The sequence below is a fragment of the Stegostoma tigrinum genome, chromosome 1, assembly GCF_030684315.1.
Source record: "Stegostoma tigrinum isolate sSteTig4 chromosome 1, sSteTig4.hap1, whole genome shotgun sequence".
Lineage (NCBI taxonomy): Eukaryota > Metazoa > Chordata > Chondrichthyes > Orectolobiformes > Stegostomatidae > Stegostoma > Stegostoma tigrinum.
The window spans coordinates 118653198-118669970 of record NC_081354.1 but is presented as its reverse complement, the minus strand read 5'-3'; the positions used below and the strand labels follow the sequence as shown (position 1 = coordinate 118669970).

Genomic DNA, 16773 nt, shown 5'->3' with positions numbered 1-16773 from the left:
AAGTGACTTCAGATCTGTGCTATTATGGTTGATTCTCAACAGCTCTCTGGGCAATTAGAAATGAGTAATAAATACTGGCCTGGCCAGTACACCTCAGGAAGGACATACTAGCCCTGGAGCGTGTCCAGCGGAGATTCACACGGATGATCCCAGGAATGGTAGGTTTAACATATGATGAACGGCTAAGGATCCTGGGATTGTACTCATTGGAGTTTAGAAGGTTGAGGGGAGACCTAATAGAAACTTACAAGATAATGTATGGTTTAGAAGGGGTGGACGCTAGGAAGTTGTTTCCATTAGGCAGGGAGACTAGGACCCGTGGGCACAGCCTTAAAATTAGAGGGGGTAAATTTAAAACTGAAATGAGACAACATTTCTTCAGCCAGAGAGTGGTGGGCTTGTGGAATTCATTGCCACAGAGTGCAGTGGAAGCCGGGACGTTGGATGCCTTCAAGGCAGAGATCGACAAATTCTTGATCTCAAAAGGAATCAAGGGCTACGGGGGGAGTGCAGGAAGTGGAGTTGAAATGCCCATCAGCCATGATTTAAATGGCGGAGTGGACCTGATGGGCCGAATGGCCTTACTTCCACTCCTATGTCTTATGGTCTTATGATATTCATGTCCCATGAAAGAAAAGTAAAACAAGGTATAGTGTCTTTAACAGCCGTTGCGTGCTTTGAAATGAACTGAACCCTCTCTAATGTGCAAAGATTTCTTGTGGAACTGAAGGTCTGGTCACAGAGAGAGAGAACCTTGCCTTATTGTCATATCAGAAATCTAACATGATTTAAAAACTTTGCTTAGCTTTTTTTTAAAATTCATTTGAGGGATGCAGGCATCCACTGCCTACCTGACATTTATTGCCTGTTCCTAGTAGCCCTTGAGAAGGTGGTGCTGAGCTGCTGCCTTAAACTGCTGCAGTCCACTTGTTATGGGTGGACCCACAATACCATTAGGGAGAGAATTCCAGGATTTTGACACAGTGAAGGAATGGCAATATATTTAAAATTCAGAATTGTGAGTGCCTTACAGGGGACTTTGAAGGTGGTTGTTTTACTATGTATCTGCTGCCCTTGCCTTTCAGATGGAAGTGCACATGGGTTTGAACGCTGCTGTCTGAGGATTTTTTTGATGAATTTCAACACTGCATCTTGCAGGTGGTGCACACTGCCACTGAGTGTTGGACGTGGAGGCAGTGGGATGCATGTGGATGTAGTGCCAATCAAATGGGCTGCTTTGTCCTGGATGGTGTCAAGTTTCTGAGTGCTTTTGGAGCTGTATGCATCCAGGCAAGTAGGGAATATTTCATTACTCTCCTGACTTGTGCTATGTAGATGACGGAGAAGGAAGTTACTTGCTGTCATATTCCTAGCCTCTGACCTGTTCTTCTTTATGTGGTGAGTACAGTTGAGTTTCTAGTCAATGGTAACCCCCAGGATGTTGATAGTGGGGCATTCCATGATGGTAACACCCCTGAATGTCAAGGGACAGTGGTTAGATCGTCCCTTATTGGTGATGGTCATAGCCTGGCACTTGTGTGGCACGAATGTTACTTGCCAGTTGTCAGCCCAAGCCTGAATATTGTCCGGATCTTTTTGCATTTGAACATGGACTGCTTCAGTATCTGAAGAGTCATGAATGGTGTTGAATGTTGTGCAATCATTGGCAAACATCCCCACTTCTGACCTTATGAAGGTGGGAAGTTGCATCAGCTGAAGATAGTTGGGCAGAGGAGGTTATCCTAAGGAAATCCTGCAGAGATGTTTTGGAGCTGAGATGACTGATCGCCAGCAAGTACAACCACCTTTCTGTGTGCCCAGTATGACTCCAACATGTGGAAAGTTTTCCCTTGATTCCCGTTTATTCCAATTTTGCTAGGGCTCCTTTATGCCACACAGTTAATACAGCCTTGATGTCAAGGACTGTCACTCTCACCACACCTCTGGAATGAAGATTTTTGTCTGTGTTTGAACTAAGTCTGTAATGAGGTCAGGAGCTGAGTGGACCTGGTGAAACCCAAACTGGGCGTCACCTAAGCAAGTTATTGCTCAGCAGGTGCTGCTTGATAGTACTATTGATGATACTTCCCATCACTTTATTGACGATCGAAAGTAGACTGATGGGGCAGTAATTGGCTGGGTTGGATTAATCCTGCTTTTCTGTACACTAATACCTGAGTAATTTTCCATATTGTCGATTTGTTACCTCCATTGGAACTGTACTGGAAGAACTTGGCTAGGAGTGGCATGTTCTGGAGCATAAGTCTTCATTACTGATGCCAGGGCCTCCATAGCCTTTGCAGTATCCAGTGTACCTAGTTCTTCCTTGATATCACATGGACTTAAGATTTACTTAAGATTGTTGTCTGTAATGCTGGGGATCACTGGAGGAGGCTGAGATAAATAGTTCACTCAACACTCCCGGCTGAAAATTTCAGCAAGTGCTTCAACCTTATCTTTTGTACTGAGGTACTTGGCACTTCCATCATTTGAGGATGGGGATATTTGTGGAGCTGCCTTCTTCAGTAAGTTGTTTGATTGTCTGCCACCATTTATGACCATATGTGGCAGAATTACAGAGATAGATCTGATCCATTGGTTGTGGAATCACTTAGCTCTGTCTGTCACTTACTGCTTATGCTCTTTGGTGTGCAAGTAGTCCTGTTTAGTAGCTTCACCAAGTTGGCACCTCATCTGAAATGCCTGGTATTGTTCCTGACATGGCCTCCTGCACTCTCCGTTGAACCAGGGTTGATCCCCTGACTTGCTGGAAATTGTTGAGTGTGGCATAGGCCAGGCCGTGAGATTGCAGTATGTGTTAGAATACAATTCTGATGCCGTTGATAGCCTGCAGAACTTTGTGGATGTCCAGTCTTGGGATGCTAGATCTGTTTAGGTAGAGAATGTTCCTACTTGTAGGGAAATCCAAAGCCAGGGATCGGGCACACGACCATTTCCAAGGCTGATTATTTTGAAGAACTGATGCAAAGGTGCCAGAATGGAGTCCAAGTTACTTGTGAACTTTTCATAATAATTCACCAGCTCAAGGAAAGACCTACGCTCCTGTAGAGACATGGAGCCGGGGCACCTTTCATTATCCCCACTTCCAACGGACATAACCCAATCTTGTTGACTCTGTAGCCCAAGTCGGTAACTTGGGGTGTCTTCAACGAATGTTTTCGATACGAAGGCGAACGCTCACCCAGAAGAAAAGTGTAAGGACTGTGAATTATCTAAGTGCTCCTAAATGGTCTAACCTGTTATTAGCACGTCTTCGAGATAAATGGTGACCTGGAGTAGACCTAAAATATTCCCCATAGTCTACTGAAAATTTGCACAGGCTGATGATTCCTCAAATGGCAGTCTTGTTTATTACAAATCCTTACGGGTATTAATTGTAGCATTTTTCTGGGAATCTTCATCTAACCACAATTGCAAGTATGCATGGTCCTTGCCCAGCTTCGTGAAGGACAGCTCCCCTACCAACTTCATGTAAAAATCCTCTATGTGAGGGATTGGGTGTTCATCTAGCTATGGAAAGTGGTTTACAGTTTGTTTAAAATCCTACCCTCGTCATCACTGAAATAACTCCGCAGAGGCTGGAATCCCATCACCAAGTCACCCCTTTTGGTTTTAACATGTGGAAAAGTCCTTGACACTGATCCACTTCTCTCAGAACCAGCTCTGAGAGTCACGCAGACACTCCTCTTTTAATCTGTCAAACACAGGCACCCTGATTTAAGGGAACAGCTCCAATCAGGGAACTCATTCTGAGGTCCACCTGGCTGACCTCATTACAATTATTACACTCTCCATGAGATCTTTGCACACCAGTACAAGAAGACTGTATCTTGGTTTAAGATTTTATCCAAATGCTGGAACTTTTGAATGGAGGAGCATATTCTCAGCCCTGGCTGTGGTTATCTTTGCCTAGTTTTGGGCATGAGCTATCAAGTTGATTTTAATAATTATGTAATTAAGCATATGCAACTTCAGATTTCCCTGTGTTCTTTTGCTTGTAGGTTTTGGTTGGATTTCCTGATTTGAGCCCATCGCTTCTGTTTCCATATTTTTCTCTTTTTATTTTGCTTTTTCCTTTGCCCTTATTTCAATCACTCTTTTCTGTCATTGTGTTTTGTTTTGTTTCTCCCCTCTCAATTTTGCCCTCTAAAATCCTGATTCCATTCCATCTACTTCCTAATTGTCTCTCCATCCCAGGCTTACTTCCTCTCAGATAAACCAATGGTTTCTCTCTGTGCCTACCTTGGCATCATCTGAACAACCCATCATGTATTTGTGGCTGTGACCTTATGATCAGCAATCCCAGCTGCCACACCTTACTCACTTGTTGACCGTCCATTGATTGTGCCTGTTGCAATTTATTTTGCAAGTTTTTTTATCCAACTCGCTACTCCTTGTGACTACTGCCATTGGGTCAACTATCCCATCGCTGTTTGCATCTCTGTGTTCGTTTAAGGCATGGGAAGTGGATGAGAAAATAGTGTTGAATCCCAATATCTACTAGGATTCTATTGAATGGTGGACTGTACGAATTAGGAGCAGAATTAGGCCATTTAACCTGTGGGACTACTCCACTATTCAGTCATGGCTGATATGCTTCTCAAACCCATGCCCTTGCCTTGTCCCTGTAACCCTTGATCCCCTTACTAATCAAGAACCTATCCATCTCTGTCTGAAAAACCTTTGACGAAATGAGAGAAATTGTTTCTTTCAGGGGGTTCAAGATAACAAAGGGTGGAGCTGGATGAACACAACAGGACAAGCAGCATCTCAGGAGCACAAAAGTTGACATTTCGGGCCTAGACCCTTCATCAGAAAAGGGGAATAGGGAGAGAGGGAGAGGTGGACTGAAGATGGATAGAGGAGAAGATAGGTGGAGAGGAGAGTAGGGAGGGGATAGGTCAGTCCGGGGAGGATGGACAGGTCAAGGGGGCAGGATGAAGTTAGTAGGTAGGAAATGGAGGTACGGCTTGAGGTGGGAGGAGGGGATAGGTGAGAGGAAGAGCAGGTTAGGCAGGCTGGGACGAGTTGGGCTGGTTTTGGGATGCAGTGATGGGAGGGGAGATTTTGAAGCTGGTGAAATCCACATTGATACCATTGGGCTGCAGGGCTCCCAAGCGGAATATGAGTTGCTGTTCCTGCAACCTACGTGTGGCATCATTATGGCAGTATAAGAGGCCCAGGATGGACATGTCGTCTAAGGAATGGGAGGGAGAGTTGAAATGGTTCACGACTGGGAGGTGCAGTTGTTCACTGCGAACCGAGCATAGGTGTTCTACAAAGCGGTCCCCAAGCCTCCGTTTGGTTTCCCCAATGTAGAAAAAGGCACACCATGTACAGCGGATGCAGTATACTACATTGGCAGATGTGCAGGTGAACATCTGCTTGATGTGGAAAGATGGGGGTGAGGGATGCGGTGTGCGGGCAGGTGTAGCACTTCCTGCAGTTGCAGGGGAAAGTGCCACATGTGGTGGGGTTAGAGGGGAGTGTGAAGCAGACAAGGGAGTCACGGAGAGAGTGGTCTCTCCGGAAAGCAGATAAGTGTGGGGTGGGAAAAATGTCTTTGGTGGTGGGGTTGGATTGTAGATGACGGAAGTGTCGGAGGATGGTGTGTTGTATCCGGAGGTTGGTGGTGTGGTAAGTGAGGACTAGGGGGATTCTCTTGGGGTGGTTATTGCGAGGGCAAGGTGTGAGGGTGAGGTGCGGGAAATGCGGAAGACACGGTCAAGGGCGTTCTCGACCACTGCGGAGGGGAAGTTAGGCCCTTGAAGAACGAGGACATCTGGGATGTGCGGGAGTGGAATGCCTCGTCCTGGGAGCGGAGGCGAAGGAATTGGGAATAGGGGATGCCCCAAGAGAATCCCCCTAGTCCTCACATACCACCCTACCAACCTCCGGATACAACGCATCATTCTCCGACACTTCCGTCATCTGCAATCCGACCCCACCACCAAAGACATTTTTTTTCCACCCCACCTTTGTCTGCCTTCCGGAGAGACCACTCTTTCCGCGACTCCCTTGTCTGCTCCACACTCCCCTCCAACCCCACCACACCCAGCACCTCCCCTGTAACCGCAGGAAGTGCTATACCTGTCCCCACACCGCCTCCCTCACCCCCATCCAGGCCCCAGGATGACTTTTCACATCAAGCAGATGTTCACCTGCACATCTGCCAATGTAGTATACTGCATCCGCTGTACACGGTGTGCCTACCTCTACATTGGGGAAACCAAGCGGAACCTTGGGGGCTGCTTTGCAGAACACCTACGCTCGGTTCGCAGTAAACAACTGCACCTCCCAGTCGCGAACAATTTCAACTCCCCCTCCCATTCCTTAGACGACATGTCCATCCTGGGCCTCCTGCAGTGCCATAATGATGCCACCCGTAGGTTGCAGGAACAGCAACTCATATTGCGCTTGGGAGCCCTGCAGCCCAATGGTATCAATGTGGATTTCACCAGCTTCAAAATCTCCCCTCCCATCACTGCATCCCAAAACCAGCCCAACTCGTCCCAGACTGCCTAACCTGCTCTTCCTCTCACCTATCCCCTCCTCCCACCTCAAGCCGCAGCTCCATTTCCTACCTACTAACTTCATCCTGTCCCCTTGACCTGTCCATCCTCCCCGGACTGACCTATTCCCTCTCTACCTCCCCACCCACACTCTCCTCTCCACCTAGCTTCTCCTCTATCCATTTTCAGTCCGCCTCTCCCTCTCTCCCTATTTATTTCAGAATCCTCTCCCCATCCCCTGTTTCTGATGAAAGATCTAGGCCTGAAATGTCAACTTTTGTGCTCCTGAGATGCTGCTTGTCCTGCTATGTTCATCCAGCTCTGCACTTTGTTATCTTGGATTCTCCAGCAGCTGCAGTTCCCGTTATCTCTCTCAGGGGGTTGTTAGTTTGTGTAATGCCGTTCCCTGAGGCATTGGGGGATGGGTCATTTGAATTTATGTAAGGATGAGTGGAACAGATTTTTTTTATTGACTGGGGAATCACACGTGATGGAATGCAAGTGGAATTGAGGCCACAATGAGATCAACCATGATCCTATTGAATGTTACAGGATGCTTTAAAGAGCGAATTGCCTACCTATTTCTGCTTCTTTGTAAGGAAACATAGAAATATGGGACAACCTACTGAACTGGTGTAGAAAGGAATCATCCTTGACCCAGATGCACACCCTAAGGAGAAAAGAGGAATTCCATGATCTATACAGAATCCTTTAAAACAATTTCAATCTCAGTTTTGCATGTTTCACTTTAACAACATGGACTGAAAAGGCTTTTCAAGAGCAAGAGTTCCAGATTTACTCCTAAATGCACAGCTAGGGCTGGATAATTCAACCAGTTCTGATGATTTAACCCTTTCAGCTCCAGGTTTTTTTCGGGAATGTGCACTGCATTCTTCTAAAGAATAGTATGCACCTGAAGAAGTGTCACTGGCTCTGAAACATTAACTCTACTTTCTCTCCACAGATGCTTTCAGACCTGCTAAGTTTCTCAGCAACTTGTTTTTGTTTCCATGTATACCTCCCTGATGTGCGCACCGCAGACTGAATGCAGCCATTCCAAAGTTCCGTATTACTTCTTAATTCTTTCATGGAATGTGGGCATTTGTTGCACAGCCTTAATTTTCCTTGAACTGAATGACTGACTGGGTAGTCTCTTTCAGAGGGCTGTTAAGAGTTAACCACATTGCTGTGGGTCTGCAGGTCACGTAGGCCAGATTGGCAAAGATGGCACATGTCTTTTCCTAAAGGGCCTCCTTCATTGCCAGAGAAGGCTGCAGAAGTCAAGTCAATAGAGTCAGTGTCAAACAGCACGGAATCAGATCCCAAGGTCCAACTTGTCCATACTAACCATGCTTCCCAAATTAAACTGGTCTCACTTCCCTCCTGATTTAACCCAGGAGGGTTAAATCAGGAGGTAAGCTGGTAATTTTTTACAACTAGCAATGATAATTACCACTAAATAGAAAGAACATTCCAGGTCAGGTAAGTAGGATAAGGAGGCTTGGCTACAAATTGGTAGAAAGTAAATTTATGCATGTTTTTGCACAAAGAGTGATGAGCATGCAGGGTGGTTTCCTGGGAATAGTAGTGTAAATCAGAATAGTGTGAATAGTTTGCTGTATTGCTGGGATCCTGGAACTCTTAAAGAATGAGTTTGATGGGTCGATTGGCTTCCCTTTATCATATTTAGCTCTAAGGTCATGAATTCCCTCTCTAAATCTCCAACTCTCTGTCTCTATCCCTCTTTCTCTTTCCCTCTATCTATCTCTGTCACACACACTTCTCAGTCACGCTCCCACCCCTTAAAATAAAGGATGCTGAACAAATCTAACCTCTTTTTAAGACATTTGTCCTCATGCCCTGACATGGCTTGATTTTAAATTCTTGGTTATGACTTGCCTTGGGATGCTTGTGCACTGTGTTAGAGGAACTGATATATAAGTGCACATTGTCCTTATTCTCAATGCAGTAATGCATGGAGATGAATATAAGATTGTGACTTTATTTGGATGTTGGATGCCTTCAAGGCAGAGATCGACAAATTCTTGATCTCACAAGGAATCAGGGGCTATGGGGAGAGTGCAGGGAAGTGGAGTTGGAATGCCCATCAGCCATGATTTAAATGGCGGAGTGGACTTGATGGGCCGAATGGCCCTACTTCCACTCCTATGTCTTATGGCCTTATTTAAAATATAAACAGACTTTACCTTCAGCCTAAAATAATAGCAATGTATGGCAGAAGCTGTAGATCTGAAATTAAGACATATGGTGCTGGAGAAACTCAATGGGATCTGCCAGTATCTATGGAGAGAGAAATTGCAGTTTCTTCTGAAGAAGAGGCGTATTGGTCTCAATGTTAATTCTTTTTCTCTCTCCACAAATGCTTGTGAACCTGCTGAATGTCTCCAGGGCTTTCTTCAGCATTTCCCACCCTCTGAAAAGAAAACTTTGATCAACAAGAGGTTGAGGGGTGACTGTATTAGAGGTTTATGAAATCATAGGGGGCATCGATAAGTTGAGTGGCTAATGTCTTTTCTCTAGGGTAGAGGAGTTCAAAACTTAAAAAGTATATTTTTAAGGTGAGAGAAGAAAGGGTTAAAAGGGACCTGAAGGGTAACTTTTTCGACACGGGGTGGTTTGTATGTGAATGAACTGCCAAAGGAAGTGGTAGATGCTGATACAGTTATATCATTTAAAAGACTTTTGGACAGGTACATGAGCAGGACAAGTTTAGAGGAATATGGGCTAAGTGGAGGGAAGTGAGACCAGTTTAATTTGGGAAACGTGGTCAGTATGGACAAGTTGGACCTTGGGACCTGATTCCATGCTGTTTGACACTGACTCTATTGACTTGACTTCTGCAGCCTTCTCTGTCAATGAGTTCCACACATTCACCACCCTCTGACTGAAGAAATTCTTCCTCCTCTCAGTTCTAAAGAGTCATCCCTTCACTTGAAGGCTGTGCCCTCGGGTCCTAGCAATTTCTGCTAATTTAAATATTTTCACCATGTCCAATCTATCCAGGCTAGTCAGTATTCTGTAAGCTTCAGTGAGATCGCCTCTCATCGTTCTAAACTCCATCAAGTACAAACCCTCAGCCCTCAACCGCTTCTCATATGATAAGTTGTTAATTCCTCATTCTTGAGAACCTCCTCTGGACCCCTCCAATGCCAGATAATTGGCCTAAAACTGCTCTCAATATTCCAAAAACTGTCTGACCAGAACCTTATTCAGCCTTGGCAGTACATTTTTTTTTCCTTCGTTTACAAGATGAGTATGTCACTGACTAGGCCAGCATTTATTGCCCATCCCTAACTGCCCAGAGGGCAGTTTAAGAGTTAGCCATATTGCTGTAGGTCTTGAGTCACGTGGGCCTGCTGTTATATTCTAATCTTCTCAAAACTAATGTTATTATTGCATTTGCCTTCCAAAATTTGTTTTGAACCTGCATATTAATGTTAACGTTAAGAGATGTTGGTGGTGTCTGGGACTTCAGCATTCTTATGGCCTCATTCATTACAGTCAGTTTAAGGCTGTTTCTTAATTGGTCTACATGATGGCTTTCCATATTTGGTGCAAGCCCCCTGATGTTACTGAAAAGAACTTTGCACGGTTGACAGGGCTTTGTGTTATATTGTCATTTCTGGTGATTTTGGGGTCGATGTTCAGTGTTCTGTTCAATTTCAATGCCTTTTTCAAACTTACAGCCGTTAGATACTACTAAGTGGCTTGCTGGGCCATTTCGAAGGGCATTTGAGAGTCAGTAACATTGTTGTGTGTCGGGAGTCATACGTAGTCCAGACCAGGTGAGAATAACAGAGCTTTCTTCCCTTGCATACATCCATGAATCAAAGCATTTTTATGACAGTTATTTCAATTACTATCAGACTGGCCTTTAATTGTAGATTTATTGATTGAATCCACATTTTTCCTTCTGCAGTAATAAGAGCATAAGGCATAGGAGTGTAAGTAAGGCCATTCGGCCCATTGAGTCCACTCCGCCATTTAATCACGGCTGATGAGCATTTCAACTCCACTTATCTGCACTCTCCCCGTAGCCCTTAATACCTTGAAGACTTTTGACGTCCTGGCCTCCACTGTGCTCACTGGCAATGAATTCCACAGGCCCACCACTGTCTGGCTGAAGAAATGTCTCCTTATTTCCGTTTTAAATTTACCCCCTCTAATTCTAAGGCTGTGCCCACGGCTCCTAGTCTTCCCGCATAATGGAAACAACTTCCCAGCGCCCACCCTTTCTAAGCTATGCATTATCTTGTAAGTTTCTATTAGATCTCCCCTCAACCTTCTAAACTCTAATGGATACAATCCCAGGATCCTCAGCCGTTCATCATATGTTAGGCCTACAATTCCAGGGATCATCTGTGTGAATCTCCGCTGGATATGCTCCAGTGCCAGTATGTCCTTCCTGAGGTGTGGGGCCCAACGTTTACCACAGTATTCTAAATGGAGCCTAACTAGAGCTTTATAAAGTCTCAGAAGCACATTGTTGCTTTTATATTCAAACCGTCTTCAGATAAATGACAACATTACATTCGCTTTCTTAATCACGGACTCTCCCTGCAAGGTTACCTTTAGAGAATCCTGGACTAGTGCTCCCAGATCCCTTCGTACATCGGCTTTAGGAATTTTCTCACCGTTTAGAAAATAGTCCATGCCTGTATTCTATTTTCCAAAGTGCAAGACCTCGCATTTGCTCACGTTGAATTTCATCAGCCATTTGGACCACTTTGCACGATCCACTGTGGACCACTCTCCTAAACTGTCTAAATCTCTGTGCAGCCTCCCCACCTCCTCGGTACTACCTGCCCGTCCGCCTAACTTCGTATCATCGGCAAACTTCGCCAGAATGCCCCCAGTCCCTTCATCCAGATCGTTAATATATAAAGTGAACAGCTGTGGCCCCAACACAGAACCCTGCGAGACACCACTTGTTCCCGGTTGCTGGGGTTCAGATCCATGTCCTCAGAATGGTAATCTGTGTCTCTGGATTACAAGTCTTGTGATAATGCTGCAATGCTGCCGGCTCACGCTGTAGAGGTGAGTGAAGGTCTGTGGGTGATGAACAGATGGCCAAAGGGGCTATGAAGTGCCATGGAAGTGACCATGGGTTGGCAAGAGTATTTGGAGGCCATGAAGGATGTGGGGTATTTGTGGAGGCATGAGAGGGATTGAGAGCTGGAGAATCTTTTTTTGCTTTGTTGATTTTCTTTAAAGAGATCTTGACCAATGGGCTGAGGAGTGACAGATGGAGTTGAATGTGGATAAATGTGAGGTATTGCATTTTGGCAAAACAAACAAGGGCAGGACTTGTATAATTAATGGTAGAACCCTGGTAGCATTGTCGAACAAACAGATCTAGGGGTTCACGTACATAATTCTTTGAAATTTGTGCCACAGATAGACAGATTGGTTCAGAAGGTTTACTAATTGTTCATGGAAAATGAACTAAGAAGAAAATTGTATAAAAATGTTGACATTGATTCAGTAATAATCCTAAGTATCGAAGAGTGATCTGCTTAACAGATGATGTGACATGTTGGAATACAATAAAATGTTTGTAAGTTGGAGTATAGACCATGTAATTCTGTGGAATTTTATTTTCTAGGTCCTTCTGAAGACCACAGCTGGTGACATTGATATAGAGTTATGGTCAAAAGAGGCACCAAAAGCATGCAGAAACTTTATCCAGCTCTGCTTAGAAGGTATTTTTCCAATATTGCAAAATTTTCGACAGGGGAACATTCTCCTACCCTATTTGGTAAAGTGAAGAAAATGTTCATTCTGGTTAGATAAGCCATGCATTATTGAGGATTTGTTGAAATTGAAGTCAGGATACAGCTGGTGCTGACTGTTATAACCCAGATGACATTTACTGATAATGCAACTTTTTTGCAGTTTTTTCATCATTTCTGAGACATTTTGTGAAACAGTCCTGATTGTATGAGTATAGCATAGTTTTGTAGCTGCAAAATATGTTTCACTGTCAGAATAGTACAGCACTGAAGCTTTTGGTTTGTTAAATCTATGCTAGTTCTTTCAAAGACAGTTGAGTTAGTCCCTCTCCCGTTGCTTTAGCCCATATTTCTCCTTTAAAGTATTTATGTAATCCCATTTTGAATACCAGTGCAGTATTTGTGACCATCACAAATCAGGATGTCCATTCCAAATCATTACTGTTGGTTGGGTAAAACAGTGTTTTCACTTATTTCACTCCTGGCTCTTTTGCTAGTCATACAAGACTGTTCTCTGGTTATTGACCATTCATATAAACACTTGAACTGGGAGTGGGCTATTAAATCCATTCAGCCAGTTACATGACTTAACAAGGTAATTGCTAACCAGGCTGTAGCCTGCAATACATATTCCCATTGACTTCCTTGTTACTCAGGCATTGGAAATAGCTCTGTTTATGCTATAGTAGCTATGTACGAACAGCAGTAAAGCATCCAGCCCATCAGGTCTATCACAATAAATAAGTACTTTTGCAACTGACCTTTTATGATTGTAAATGCCTCTTCTTACAATCTATTCTGAGTCTTCTCTGCTTTAAATAGAAAAACTTAACACTTCTCCAGCCTACCCACTTCACTAGTAATCCCTTATCCTTTGATCCATACCGTTAAGTCTCTTCTGTACCCAGTCCAAAGACTTCACATGTTTCTAAAGTTTTGTGCCAGAATTGAACACTGCAGCTAGTGCTGAACTTTTTTAAAAGATTATTCCAAAGCATAAGAGGCTATGGGCTGGAAGATGGGATTAGAGCACTTAGATGTTGTTTTTGATCGCTCAGCGCAGACTCACTGGGCAGGGGGCCTTTTTCTGTGCTGTGGACCTCTACGACTCAACTTAGTATAACTTCCTGTATTTATGACACCCAAAACCCTAATACATCTTACTAACTGCTTTTGGTAGTCTGACCTGAAACCTTCAAATATTTGTTCACAAATATTCTGTTGTGTTCTTTAAAATTGTACCATTTAGCTGCTCTCATCTTTCTGCATCTTTCCTATAAAAATATAATGCCTCTCACTTTTTACTGTGCTAAATATCATGTTTATCTTTACATCAGTCTGTTATGTCAGCATGAAGTTAATTATTATTTTACCTATTGTTTATTAACACGTACAATTGGGCATTGGGTACAGATTGGAAAACTATCCTGTACCCCACATTCAAGTAATTTAATGCATATCAAAATCAGCAGTAGTCCTAATACTAAACCCTGAGGAACACCACTGTATCCCTCACTTCACTCCAAATATCAATCATTTACTACATGTTTGTTTTCTATAGTCTCACTACTTTTGTTGTCCCTGCACCTTTTATCTTAAGGTCATCAATTTTACTAACTGGCCTAATGTATGTTACTTTCGTAAATTGCTTTTGAAGCTCACATACATAGCATTAACTACACTACCTTCATCCAACCACTATTACTTCAGTAGGAAAACATAAGATGATCAAATCATTATTTGGTTGGTTCATGCATGTGGGTATCGCTGGCTAGGCCAAGACTTGAACACCCGTAATTGATTGATTATATTATTGTCACATGTACCGAGATACATTGAAAAGTGTTTTGTGCTCGATACAGGGAGATTGTACTATACAGAGTGCGGACTACAGTGTTATAGCTGCAGAGAAGGTGCAGAGTGAGAAAGATAAATCAGGATTAACATTGGAGAGGCCTGTCCAGAAGTCTGATTACACTGGGGAAGAAGCTGTTTTTGAATCTATTTGTGTGTGTATTAAAACTTTTATATCTTCTGCCTGATGGGAGACGGTGGAAGTGAGTATAATCAGGGTGATTATGGTGGTTGCTTTCCCAAGGCAGCAGGAAGTATAGATGGAGTCAGTGATTGGAAGGCTGGTTTGCACAGTGTATTGGGCTATGTTCTTGACTCTCTTAGTTTCTTACAGTCTTGGTTTGGCAACTGCTCTTCCCATGTTGTGATGCATCCACATAGAATGCTTTCTATGGGATCTATAAAAATTGGTAAGAGACCTTGTGGACATGTCAAATTTCATTAGCATCCTGAGGAAGTAGAGGCGTTGTTGTGCTTCCTTGACCTTCACATGTGGATGGACCAGGACAGATTGTTGGTGATCATCACTGCAAAAGTTTGATGTTCTTGACCACCTTCATCTCTGCATTAGTGATGAAGACTGCAGCGTGCCTTCCACTCTGCTGCCTGAAGTCAGTGACCAGCTCCATCATTTTGCTGAAGTTGATGGAGGGATTGTCGGCTTTACGCCGTGCTGCTAAGCTCTCCATCTCTTTCCGGTATTTTCTCTTGTGATTTTTTGAGATTCAGCCTACAAAGCTGATGTCGCCTGCAGACTTGTAAATGGAGAATTTGACCACACAGCTGTGAGTGTATTATGAGTATAGTAGGGAGCAGAATTGTATCTAACTGAATTCTAAAGAAAATAAACTTGCTTTTGTCTGTAATGAGCAGCCTGCTGTTGCAAATTCAAGAACTGAGGAGAATTGATTTCCCTTTTAAGCTTTTTGTTAATTGTGATCTTGTGTATTTTTGTGTATTCCATATATGGCAATGATCATTTGGATAAGAGTTAAAGAAAAACAAATGATTGAAACTTACTGCAAATTTGTAAATTAGCCCATCTGATTATGAACATTGTTTTATTCCAAACAGGTTATTATGATAATACAATATTTCACAGGGTTGTACCTGGCTTTATTGTGCAAGGAGGCGATCCAACAAGAAGCGGAACTGGTGGTGAATCAATATATGGGAAGCCATTTAAGGTCTGATGTTTTTCTTTAATTTTTTTCACTGCCCTGATTAATGTTGGGATAAATTCCGTGATGTTTATACTCTGTTTGATACAGTTCTCAGATTGCTATGACTAAGGAAGCTTTTCTTTATTTGGCTTCTGCCTTCATTTTGCTTTTCGGTAAGGGGTGGGTTGGGGGTGTCGTTGATGTTAAACTGACTGTTGCTGACCGGTCTATGTGCGCTCTGGCCACTTGTAATAGTGTTCCCATTGAGTAACTCGGTAGAGTTATTATCAGACTAGGATCTGTACATGGGAGACAAATCTTGATTGTGGATTTATAAGCACAGTGTATGAAAATGGAACATGTCTGAATTTTCTGCATTTGGTTATTTTGAATTTAATGTTTTCTGTCCAACATAGAGCTCTGATTTGAGTTTCTCTTTATTATTTAAACTTGCAGGATGAATTTCATTCTCGTTTACGTTTTAATAGAAGAGGATTGGTTGCTATGGCGAATGCTGGACCTCATGATAATGGCAGTCAGTTTTTCTTTACATTGGGTCCCGCGGATGAACTCAATAACAAACATACCATCTTTGGAAAGGTTAGAGTATGAGGATAATAAAATGTTGTTGTATTTCAGTTTTATCATAGACTCCTAGAATCCCTACAGTGTGGAAGCAGACCATTTGGCCCATTGAGTCCACACCGACCCTCTGCATCTCACCCTAATAGCCTTGCACTCCCCATGGCGAATCTACCTAGCCTGCACATCTTTGGGTTGTGGGAGGAAACTGGAGCATCTGGAGGAAACACACACAGAAACGGGGAGAACATGAAACTCCAAACAGACAAGTCGTTTGAGGATGGAATCAAACCTGGGACCCTGGCCCTGTGAGGCAGCAAGGCTAACCATTGTGCCACACACTGAGCCACACATGTCCAAGGGCAAGACTCTCATTAATAGTTACTGTTTGGAAACAAGCACATGTTAACACAGAGCATATGCTTTGTTTGCACATTAACCCTTACTGTGTTACAACATGTCTGTAATTCTTAACGAGATAAACGTCCTGTGTTAACATTTTGATGGAATTCCTATATTGATATGTTTAACATTGTCTCTTGTCCATAAATTCCATTCCTTCAATTATTGTTGTTTTACCTCCATTCCCATCTTCCACCTTCATACATGACTGGCATCAGAGCTGATAATTGTTTTTTCCTGTAATATAATCTTTCTTTTAAAATGTTTAGATGCTTATGATTTTTTGACAATAAGCTACTTTAATGTGGTTAAGGCTGGAAGTGCAGTTTTTCTTACTGTTGGAGCTGGAAGAACATTAAATTAGACTATGTTGGTTTTCATGTCCTGTTCCTGCCAAGCAGACTCGCCCTTTTTTCTTAGAAATGAAAGCAAATCTCCTTGTTTGGCTTCAGGACCCGTGTCCAGTAATTAGCAGTTTTTTTACAT

The 16773-nt window shown here is 43.2% G+C and overlaps 1 protein-coding gene across 2 annotated transcripts in view; it reads left to right on the top strand.

The window, feature by feature from the left end:
• cwc27 (CWC27 spliceosome associated cyclophilin) overlaps nucleotides 1–16773 on the top strand; it is a 236692-nt gene that overhangs the window by 1634 nt on the left and 218285 nt on the right. For both annotated transcript variants that reach the window (XR_009446088.1, XM_048542191.2), the window contains exons 2-4: nucleotides 12160–12256; nucleotides 15215–15327; nucleotides 15760–15903. Coding sequence is in view for 1 of the 2 variants with exons in the window: in XM_048542191.2 (XP_048398148.1) it covers nucleotides 12160–12256; nucleotides 15215–15327; nucleotides 15760–15903 (354 nt within the window). In the remaining variant the exon portion in view is untranslated. The remainder of the gene's footprint in view (nucleotides 1–12159; nucleotides 12257–15214; nucleotides 15328–15759; nucleotides 15904–16773) is intronic.